The 12,495-nt window shown below is 34.8% G+C and overlaps 1 protein-coding gene across 1 annotated transcript in view; it reads left to right on the forward strand.

The window, feature by feature from the left end:
• Positions 1–12,495, forward strand: part of CNTN5 (contactin 5) — a 315,435-nt gene that overhangs the window by 153,390 nt on the left and 149,550 nt on the right. The window contains exon 6 of the mRNA XM_030234928.2: positions 2,132–2,335. Coding sequence (XP_030090788.1) covers positions 2,132–2,335 — 204 coding nt within the window. The remainder of the gene's footprint in view (positions 1–2,131; positions 2,336–12,495) is intronic.

Genomic DNA, 12,495 nt, shown 5'->3' on the forward strand with positions numbered 1-12,495 from the left:
AGTGAGACTGATTACTTTCCATTTGAATTGGTAACAGGTCTTCAGTTAAAGGCTGTGTATTTTCCTTGAACTTGTGTATTCATCATCATTTGGTAGAATTTTGTACTGCCATGAATCATTTTTTGCTAGATAAAGCATTATGGCAAAATGTGGTAATAAAATTTTGCAAGACATATTTGGGGCATAATTAGTATTTTGCCTGAATCATAACAGAAGAGGAAGAAAAATTTGAACACTCAGAGAACTCTCTGAGAGCTCCTAATTCCTTAGAGTCCTGTGTAGCCACCAGAATTACTAATAAATCTAAAAAAGATTTTAGTAATAAAGTCAATGTATGCAGTTTAACTCCCCAGTTTGAGATTTTGAGGCAGTCTTCCCCTCCTGTCAGCTATGTTCAGTTCTTTAACATAGCATTGTTATATTGAAACCACCAGGGTTTTTTTAGGAGAGAATTTTCATCAAAAATAGAGTAAACTTCCTAAAAATTTATTCAGAAGATACTGCATCTTTATAGCACTCCATGCACTGTTTGCTCATATTGGTTGAAAAAGCAGTCATTTTGCTTCTTTGTTCCTTTCTCACCAGGTGTCAGGGGACAGTACAACACAAGGATAGAAAGGACAAATCAGTTGGAATTTCTAATTCTCTCCACACTGTTATAGTCAAAGTGCACACCTGCCTAAGATGCAATATGTTTCACACTTCTTATACCAGCTCCTTTCTTATCATTAGAAGAAAACCACATAGCAAAATTTAAATTTTGAGGTGTTTCCTCTCACCCCTTAGACTCTTTCATTTTCAACTAACTTTATATCAAAAAGCCATTTTGACTTCATGGGGATGAAAGTACGAGAGAACCAGACTCACATATTTGAAATGACTGTCTTCCTGCTGCTGCTGTAGATGAGAAGTCACATAAGAAATTTCAGTCTGAAAGCTTGAAATTTGTTATACCAGTAGAGCAGTTTGCATCTTGGAGCAGTAGCGGGGACTTCGCATTCCTGGACTAACTTCAGCTTTTCTCATTTTGAAGCCAGGTTTTTGAAGGCTGCACAAGAGGGAGATTACAGGACAAATAAACTTACATCATATGTGCCAGCTTAAGAAGTGAACAATATTTTTTTCAAGTGTGAAGAAAGAATGAAACAATGTAAAATAAGCCCAAAAGGAGAACAATGTGTAAAGAAGTATACGTAGGGTTAAGGTTTTAAAATCAGTTGGTGAAACTCCACATGAATAATTCCCTGCAAGGAACATCCTGCTAAATCAGATTCTCATTAACTTTACTGATACTTCTAATGCTGAGGCATAAATGAATCTAGGTTTTTATTAAATCATGATATAATCTCATACAGAATAATAGGAAATAACTTTTTTTCCTCAATTAATTATTATGAGTATAAAAGGAAAAGTATATAATGTTCAGGTAAATAGAATAGATGATTCATGGGATAAAAATAAGAACCAAGGGACTGGATTTAACTGCTATTTTTAAAAGCCACTGATTTGTTGGTAGCCTTGGTTTAAGGAATTATTCATTGATCATAAGGATTTAAGCTGCATAAAGGAAGGGTTAAGAAATTCTTCAATGAAGCAGATGTAAAAGATAGAACTATGTAGCAGTAATATTACCTACAAGGTAGGTTGAACAGTTACTACAATCTAGTGACTTTAAAAATAAACATTAAGAATGAAACTTTTTTGTACACATACAATTGCAAAGTCATCCATAGCTCTGTAGGAATTATCTTGATATATTTCTCTGCAAATCTGAACAAGTAGAGAAAAGAATTGTTTGGATATTATTATTGGTTTGTCCCAAAAGACTAGAAAAGGGATTTATTTAATATCTTATTCCTGTTTTCTGAGTCTGATGAATAAATTAATTATTTCACCTAAACTAAGTCTGCCTTCACAAGGAACTTGTGGATTCAACATTTATGTTGCTTTGAAAATCCCAAGGGGATAAAAAAATATCCTCTTCAATTCTAAACCAAACAAATGAAAAGTTTTTAAAATCTTTAATTTTTTTCCCCCATAGATTATTGACATTAATTCAGTGTATCTATTAACATGTCACAGTATTGCTTCTGCAATTACTTTATCTTATTTTCTTTCTGTGTTCTTTTAGAGATCATCTATAGCTGGGTATTTAATGAATTCCCATCTTTTGTGGCAGAAGACAGCAGGCGTTTCATCTCTCAGGAGACAGGCAATCTCTACATATCCAAGGTGCAAACATCCGATGTTGGCAGCTACATATGCCTGGTGAAAAACACAGTGACAAATGCCAGAGTTTTGAGTCCTCCTACGCCTCTGACACTGAGAAATGATGGTAAGAAAGGCATTATTTCTGGTACTGCATGAAAAAAAAAAACTAAATAAAAATACTCTAATTAAAGAACCATAATTTTATTGTTTTTCAGTATATGCATGCATTTTCTGTAGAAAATGGCAAAGGGAAGTTGTTCATGGAGGCAATTTCTTTTAGAACACCCAGACGTTGTGAGAATAGTTAGATCTGCGAAGGCTGAAGTGCAAACTGGCACCTTTTGGTGTATTTTGTTTAGAACAGTTACTCCACCTTGCCCTTCTGATGTTCTGTCACTGACAGAGAGAAGCACATCTCCTTTATAGGCAATCTCTGTTTCCTTAGGGCTCAGCTCAGTTGCTTCAACCCAAGTGGCCACACTGACACTCTCAGGCACCTGAGACATCCAAATGTCACATAGGGCACACAGACCAGCTGCAAGATGCCAGGAGATCATTCATGCATTTGGCCACTGTGGTTAAAGAAAACACAAAAAAGTTTCCCTAAATACACTGGCAACAAAAGGAGGGCTTGATGAGAGTCTCCATCCTTTTCTGGGTGCAGAACGTTCCAACTCCTAGAGCTGGAAGTTAGGGATGGGGACCTGAGTGATACCCCCATAATCCAGGAGGGAATGGTTAGTGATCTGCTATGCCAATTAGATCCCCACAAGTCTATGGGCCTGGATGGGATGCACTCAACAGGGAGCTGGGGAAAGAGTCCCCCAAGCCTCTCAATTATTTACCAACAGTCCTGATAACCCAGAAAAGTCCCAGTTGACTGGGAAATAGCAAATATGAGGCCCATCTACAAGAAGGATCAGTAGGATGATCCAAGTTCTGTGTTCTGCATTTGGGTCACAACAGCCCCAGGCAGTGCTATAGGCTGGGGGCAGTGTCTGGAAAGCTGCACAGCAGAAAAGTGGCTGAACATGATCCAGTGTGTGCCCAGGTGGCCAAGAAGGCCAATGGCATCCTGGCCTGGATCTGCACTGATGTGGCCAGCAGGAGCAGGGCAGTGACTGATTGTCCTGCTGTACTCAGCACTGCTGAGGTCACATCTCCAGCATGGGTCCTGTTCTGGGCCACTCAGTTGGAAAGAGGATATTGAGGTGCTGGAGTGAGTCCACAGAAGGGCAGCCAAGCTGCTAGAGGTCTAGAAAGCACATGTGATGAGGAGTGGCTGAGGGAGCTGGGGCTGTTTAGCCTGGAGAAAAGGAGGCTCAGGGGAGCCTTTATCTCTCTCTACAACTGCCTGAAAGGAGCTTGCAGAGAGGTGAGTGTCAATCTCTTCTGCCGTGTCTCAAAGGAACTGAGAAAATGGCCAATATTTTCCTTCTTCCCAAAATGTTCTACATTCAATTATGTTTTCTAGTTCCTCACAGCAATTCAGCACATGTGAATCCACATGAACATAAATCAAAGAGAGAGAGGAAAATTTTGAGAGCTTTCTTTTATATTGCTTGTAGCTTTTTCTTGAACAAATATTAGTCCTAATCTACAAACACGTTACAAAATCTGGATTTAAACACAGATGACTTAGTCTAATAGAGTAAATTTAAAATATGTTCACCAATTAGAATGAAATTAAGTTAATGTTTGCTCATTGTAGCAAATTTAAATTTCCTTCTGGATAGCATGCAGCCTCAGCAGCAAAAAGCTGGTCTTTTAATTTATCACTTCCTACTTTCTTTTGCTGGTTTAGTACCTATGTTAATTGTTGAGTTTTGGGTGTTTAATTTTACTGACTTAACACAGTGAGTCTGTATAACATATCTTTTTGATAATTTTATTTTTTCAAAATTAAAATGCCCAAACACTGACTGCCCTTTAAATCTGTTTGGACTCTGAAAAAAAAAATCATTTCATTGTCATATTTATTATTCATATCTTACTCTATTTATTCTTTATGATATTTCTTCATGCTTTTATTTGGTTCTGTCTTCTGCAGAAATTAATTATCTGTTTTGTACTGACAGTACATAGGCACACAACACACTGAAAGAAATTGAGAGAGTAAATAAGGATAAAAGCAGCACTCTACATCACTGAGCTAAGAAAAGAAATCTATGAAGGAAAATTCTGCAGATTTTTTTTAAATGTCAAGTGGGTAGTAAACACCAGCCTTCAGCAAATTTTTTGTTTCACGGCTGGCTGTCACACCACTGTGACAATCCAACCTTCTGAACTGTGCTGGAGTATTGGGGAAGTGTTTGCACATAGATGAACAGCTCTTCTGCAACTTCCCAGTTTCCTGACTCATTTTTTCACACATGAATTTCTACTAGGCTTCCATGCCTTAGTTTTAATCTGTTGGTATTTATGAAAAGCTCCTGTCTTGTCATGGAATTCTTCAGTACTTCTCAGTAAATTGCTTGCTTTCCTGTATGACTGAGAAAGTTTCTCAGTGAAGAAACCTCATCTTTCTACCTAACCTTGCAGTCTCCATAAATGTACCCTGAAAAAAAATTGTTAAGGAAAGCACTGGTGTCAAAATCATAATATTTGGGACATCTGTCTGGTTCTACCTCCCCCACATAATGCAGTAATATGGGCTTTTAGAAAACTATCTGGGATTATAATAAAAAATTTTCATAAATCATACTGTATTTTTTCATTTTCATGCTAATGGCCTTGGACAAGGTAATACTGCCTTGTCCATTGACAAATATTAAAGGGTCATGACAACCTTTTAAAAGTATGCGTTCATTATGTGCAAAAATACAGAATAACTGCTGAAAAGTAGTGCTAACTAGCTAAAGAAAATTAAAGCAATTTATGAAGAAAGAAACTACTGGCAATAAACTCCAAGAGGGAAGTGAGAATTTAAAAATGGCATTAAAACAAACATTAAATTACCTGAAAATATACTCAACTCTATGTCTGCTGAGTTGTATTATATATTTTAAATATGGCTTTTTAAGCTTTTCTTTGTCATAAAATTACTTGAATTACTTTGAACATTTCAAATACTCACCTAGGTATAAAAATAATGCATCTTTCTGAGTTCCAATGGTTGGCATCACAACTGACATTACCCTAAGCAGTCAGCACATTTGTTAGAAACCACAGGAAAAGCTTGTGGTTTTAAACAGCTTTTACAAATAGCTCCATATAAATAAAACAATTTATATAGCCTGTATTCTCCAAACATATATATCATTAACTCCAAAGTACTCTAATTGATTTATTTATCATCATTCTTAGATTTTGATGTATATACAGTACCCATGCCCATGGGACTAGACAGCTTGTGACAAAGAGCACTTCAATGACAACACTGGTCTCTATTTATCTATGAGAGAGAAATGGAATAATATTAAGGCATTCTGTCAAGCTCTGAAAGATTATAAGAACTTACTGGGATTTTATTAATCTTTTATTTCTTCTGTGATGTGTCTCAAAGGAGAGCTTAGCTGCTTGATATGAAGCAAATTAAATAAAAACATCAAGAAATCCTTCAATGGGTTCTGAATAAGATGAATACATCATTTGTTCAGATGTCCTTGACAATCAGTCATTTCATATAATTCAATTTCACTTCAAGCTGAGTTATAAAAACACCCTAAAATTTTGAGGAGAGAAAAAGCTTTAGGAGAAAATAATAAAATATGCATAATTTCATTAACTGCCTCATAATGCATTACAAACTTTGAGGAAATATTTGAAAACTGTTTACAAATAATAAACAGCTTTGTTAAATTGTATCTTCACAGGCTTGGATGCTGATTGGGAGCAGTAAATTATCTTCACTCATAAAAACATCTGAAAGTCTTTTCAAATTCAGGAAATAGAAATCTACAGAGTATAAACATTTGATTTTCAGTGCATAAGACAGTTATTTCAAGTTCATACATTTTTATTCCAGTTTTTCTTACTTTTTATCCTTCTTATTCTTTTGGAAAATATGTTAACTTTAATATTATTACTGTACAGTAGCAAATTATGTAAGTCTTCATTTTACCTTTACGCAGATACTGCATATTAGATTTGCTATGGTGAAATTTCCAGAGTTAAAAAAAAAAAAAAAAAAAACAAAAAAAAAAACACAACAACAACAACCTGGACAATTTCAGACATCAGAGGATACTGTGTACTATGTTCCATTAGAGAAAATTAGTTTAACCTCCAGATGTTGGTATGTCTGACTAGAAAACTTTCAGATTTCTTCCATATCTTCATAGTCTGTGAAGCAGTGAACTGAATTTGTCTGTCCTCGCTCTATTGATTAATTCTATGTGATGAATAGTCTCACATAATGATAGAACATATAGTTATTGAGATATTAAGGATGTTAATTTCTAATTTTCCATGATAAAATATGATCTGCATATGCTTTTTGAGGTTAAACTCTGGGATATGTTTCTTGAACATCATTAGGTTATCTAAACATCTCTTTACCAGCATGAAGGAAAATTTGGAAGAAATCATAGAAAATTCCCAAATATTTGAAATCAAGCAATAGATATGCCCAGTGTAGTATAATAAGGTAATAAATAAAGATAGAACAAAATTTGCAGTTTCACAGACATAGCTGTACCCATTCCAGAAGAATGCTGACAGTTGTTAATTAACTGATACCTATAATTTTTTTAAAATTTGCTTAGAGATGAACTGTAATGGTTTTGACCTGTCATTCTTTGCCTTTCTCTATTTTTAATATTTAATTTTTTTTTCAACTTTTACTAGTGGTTTTGTCCTCTTCTGGGATTATTCATATGGAGCTGAATTCTAGAAGACAGCAGAGGGCACCTGAATTTTAATAGGGGTTCAAAACATATATTCAGCTCTGACTAAATTGTGCTATGTTTTCTGGATTTTCCAGTCTCATAGGCTTCCTCTGTCATGTGGGTTATAATGCAAGGTTCTGCAGTGACATTTTGTATTTGAATTGTGTCCATAAGAACTGTGTAGAGACTGCAGGAACTCTTTTTACTCAGTACTCCAGGGCAGGAATCAAACCAGAAGTAATCCTGCTTTGATTTTTTTTTTCAAGCAGAGACAAGCTGTCTGGGCAAAATCAAGTTTGTCCTTTAGTGGTATTCAAAGACTGATAGTACTGACAGAGACATGAATGTATGCAAGGTTTGCTCCAGGGGAAGATTTATAAAATGGCAGTGTCCCTGGACAGCCATTACCTGGTAGTAAATATGTTTCTCCTGTAAAACTGTAGTGATGTATTTTAATGACGGGTCACTGAAAACTGAAAATAAAACTCCTCCTACAATCTCTGCTTTACTCTACTGAAAATGTATCCTGCATGGGTTACAGGCAGTGTGTACTTTTTGTCTCTTTTGTTCTGCTCTTGTGCCAAGGTCCTCCTGCATTGTCAAAATAATAGGATGAAAATCAGGATTAAGAAATATCAGTGTAGCCTTATTTTAATTTTAAAAAATAAGGACATATTTATAATTGGATGGGGGAAGTTTGTTTGGGTTTTTTTTTTAGGTTTCCTTATTTCCAAAATATTCACTTTTTCTTTTTTAATTTAGAAATTCTGTTCCTGTTAGCAGCAATTGTTCTTACCTATAGGAAAAAAAATCTATAGGTAGGCAGATAACTTTATAGAGGGCTCCTATACAATAAACATATTACAGAGTGTTTTATAGGGATTTTAGAACAGCTGAGGAACACTCTCAAACAGCACAAAACAGTTCAAAGACACTATTTGTAAAATATTTATTCTAAAATGTAGAGAGACAAAATAACTTGAGATTGTCGTTTGACAGTGTAAAAGGGTTGAACCCAGGGGTTGTGGGGCTATTACAGGAGGAAAACAGGGAAAGCTTGGGAAAAGATTATGCCTCAGGATTCACTGTAGAGCAAGAACTCTTTCCCTGCAAAAGTTTGCATTGAGTTTAGTCTGCTTTTGAGTTCTGTTAAGGTAACTTCCTTAACTTAATCCTTCCTTAAGATTTTTAATTGCTAAGTCTCCCCATTGGTTTATAGAAACACTATATGCTGGAAATGCAGTGGTTGTTTTTTTAATTAGCTAAAATAGCTCAAGACTCTAGGCATGAAAATCTTGCACGTCTTCTGCACTTATGTTTTCTTGTTTCACTCCTTCTCTTCATGATTTTTGAAACATGCACAAAGGAAGAGTTAACTGATCCATATACAGAATATACAAAGCCCAAAATTACTGAACTTGAAAAAGATATTCCTCTAAATTTGTCAAGATTAGGAATGGTGTTGCATTGAATTATAGCTATTACGATTTCAGGCAGAAGTATGTTGGTAATATTTTAATTCTTGGTGACTAAATTCAAATTTGTGCAGATTGATAATGAAAGTAACCTTCTGTAAATGGTTTCAGAGTATGAAGAATGGCCCTGAATGTTATGTGTCTTAGTGTCTCAGGATCTTAGATAGAAATTCACCAGTGATTGCTGCTTTGCAGTCAGAGGGTATGGCATATTATTCAAATTGAAACTACTTGTCAGTTTGGAATTTATTCAGAGTAGAGAAATAATTTGATTATGAACAGCAGGAGTTCTACTTGAAGTTAAAACTGCAGCAAGTAGGTAACAGAATTTGTTTCTATTGGATCTAAAACAATTGATATTTCAATACTTGTTGTTGATGACAGAGAAATTTTAGTTTGGTCTTTCATATTGAAGAAATAATAGGTTCTCTGTTTTGCATGTTTATATGAGCAGTCTCGATTGAAAAAATATTTCTTATTTAGGAAGCTTTTCCCAGTTTATTAGATACAATGAATATTAGAGCAACACTATTACATGCATTAATGTTCTAATTGGTCAGAAGAGAGAGAAATACTCTCTCTGGACATCACAATAGTTTTGACACTTCTGGCACCTAGCTGGAAAGGGAATATTTTGTTTTCATTCTGTAAAACAACTTTGCAAGTTTTAAGGAAAAAAGAATTGAGCTTAAGGTCATATTTGAAGTACAAACAATTATGTCATTTCCTAGAGGAAAAATGAGATTCTTAGAGAACTTTCATCAGGAAGATAATTAAAAACCCCATAAAAATTAGATCTTTCTCCTAATCACTTAGATTAAATAAGATTTCCCAGGTTTCTGAATATCTTTTGTGAGCCTGTCCTGGATGAGTATCAGGCAATTGGAAAGGAGAAACAATGAACATTGACCAGTGATGCCTAAAAGAAATCTGTCACGTATTTCTTGTGCCAAGTTCAATGTAATCTCATTCCCTGTAAAAACAAAATGGAACAAAACCCTCTATGTTTTGGTTTTCATTGAGCTAAGCCTCCCAGGCAAGATGTTGACTATGTAGTGAGTTCATTTTGTTTCTTGATATGCAGAAAAATTATCTATGTACCTAATCAGTGAAAATAATCAGGTTTTCATGTTTAGATAGAATCTGCATATGCACAAATCTTCACATTGGAGTGCTGTGTACAAGCCACTCACATGTCCTCACTCATCTCTGAATGTCCAAAGGCTGAATTTTGGTTTCATCCAATACCAGACATGCTGGATTTAGAAGGAGAGCTTAGATGCTATTTTACAAATACGTGGAAACTGATGAAGTCTTGCTTATTACTCACCAAAGGCTTTTCTACACAGAAAGAGATGGGAGACTTGGTCATAGTCTGCTCAACGGGTGAACAGAAATCTCTGCAGCCCAGTCTGTACATTAAAAATTTTGGTCTCTCATTCAAAGAACTAAATAATATACCAGTATTTCCCTAATTGCTTATTCTGAGACTATCTCATTGCTTTTGTGTTTTTAGAGTTTGGACTCAGTTACCTTTATTTCATTCATAAAACACCTGTTTTCAACTGAAAATTAAGTGCTTTTGGTTGGTTTTGGTGTTTCAAAGAGGCAGAAAGCTCATTTGTATGTATGACATACATACATTTAAGAGTTATAAATAATAATATTTTTCAAGATAGTAATACTATTTCTAGAAAGGGCTTTCCAGAGTTCAGAGTTCAGTGTAACTGGTCAACTAATGAAATGAAATATGAGTAAAATAGGGATTATAAAGTGGTGAGAGTAAAGTTATGTTTAAACTTTAAACACTTTTTTTTTCTAAATGTGACTTTTATTCACATTTAGCAGAAAAAAAAGTTTTCATTATAAAATTAGGAATACGTGAACATCTTATCCCTTAATTTTAAACTAGAGTTTATTCCCTTCTTGTGCTGTATTCATTATGATATTATTTCTAGACACTGATTTACCAATTTTTCTTTCATATTAGGCTATATTCCAGGAAAGACGTCTTTCCATCCAGTGATATGCAATAGGATTTGTTCTAAAAATACGAAAACAGTGTTGGAACTTTGGTATTCATTCAGTTTAGTGCTTAGTTCAGTGCATTACAGAATGCAATTTCATATGAGCATTTTCAGGGCTTCTCAAATGATAAATTTATAGCTCAAAACCTGGCTGAGAGATGTTTAAGTGGAAGAAATGCTGTGGAATGTCCCCTTAAAACAACCATTCCACAGTAAATTTCTAGGGACTTACAGGAGGTGCTGGTCCTTCCATTTAGAATAAGATTAATAGCAGGTTAGTCAATAAATTCTTCCCAGTTCATTTAAAATCTCTGCTCTGCAGACCTCATACAATGGTGGGCATCATCATTATACTTGAACTAATTCAGTTTGTGCTGTTAATTTACTGTCATTGTAAATGTGTGTATTCAAGGCTCTCCCAGAAAAACTTCTGGAGACATTTAACAGCGCAGGTCTTCAGGGAAAGTGCTAAATATTCATTTGCCACAAAAGGACTCACACCTTAGACAACCTTAGCTTTCATTGCAGGTTACAGACAGAAGTAGAAATTATACATGAACATTCTGTAAGCAATTTCCTAGGCAAAATATTCCTGGGTTTAGATACATATTTACACACCAGAGATCATCATTACAATGTGATTACAATCATTACAACTTTTGATCTGTAAAATTATTTTTAAATCTTCCGCAGCAGGATGAGTTTATCACACCTCAAGAAACTGAAAGGAAGATGCAACCTTGTAAGAATCCCAATTAAATTTGTCTTTAGAGCTTTATAATATATAAGAAAGCCATGTTATATTCCTGAACCATCTGATTAAGATGTTCAGCCCTTCATCTGATCAGGGACTTCTTTGTGCAAACCTCTCAGATGAGGATTCTTAGTTACAGAGCTGGGAGGGTTTTATCATCTGTTAACAAAATAATGGCAAGTATCAATCCATAACTAATCTTTCTCCTGGGTACAGGAAATATTTGTCTTTCATTTTCTCCTGAGCATTCTGATGATGTTTAGCCTAGAATCTAAGAATTTTTTCTATCTACTGTCTTAAATGTTTATCAGCCACTTATTCAAGCTCTGCTTGTAACCTGTCCAATTCAAAATTAGGCCCCAAAGGAAGTTAAAGAGCTATTACTGAAAGAGTTTGTAACAGACACAAATCACTTTGGCTGAAAGGATTTAAGGAGCCTTCATGTTTTGGGACATGCAGGAGGGTAGTTAATATCTGGAAGATTAATGAAAGAAGCATCAGCTTCTACACAGCTGAATAAGAGAATGGCTCCTGATTTCTCAGCAGTCAGATTATTTTTGGTCCCATGATGAAAAAAATTCTTATTGTATGAATACTGTGGTTTTTCCACACTCTTCATCTGAGGTTGTATAAGTCATGGATTGGCAGGCTAAATGAAGAGGTAGAGCAGTCCTTTGCAAAGCAATAATGTCTGATATCCTGTCTATAGCTCTTTCTCTTGTTGTTAGCTGAAAGGACTGAAAATCAGAAAGTGATCTTTCTTCTTTATTCCATTCTCCATTTCCATTAAATGGCCCCTAGTGGATAAAGTAAAGAATTTTAGCTGCAGTAATATCTGTAAATGTTTGGAATTTTATTACGTCTATTCCTGTGATGTGTAAGTGCCCCAAAATCAATGTTTAACACATTGTTATGACATCTCTTTTTTTTTAATACAAAAATGAAATGCAGACATTATAGCATAGTGTTCATAAGACATTGAGTAGCAGAGTGTAGAACTCAAGTTGCAGATTTACAGTAAAGTTGGAGGAAAAAAATGTGTTAAATAAAACCCCTTTTAAAAATTAAACCTGATTTTCTAAATGTTTTTTTTTCTGTACTTGGGTTGGAGAATAATTACTTTGTGATAACTGCATCATTGTAAAAAAAAATCTAAAGGACAGATGACTTCTATAAATTTTGAGGTCCCTTTCTGGCTG

The sequence above is a fragment of the Serinus canaria genome, chromosome 1 (genome assembly GCF_022539315.1).
Source record: "Serinus canaria isolate serCan28SL12 chromosome 1, serCan2020, whole genome shotgun sequence".
NCBI classification, from domain to species: domain Eukaryota; kingdom Metazoa; phylum Chordata; class Aves; order Passeriformes; family Fringillidae; genus Serinus; species Serinus canaria.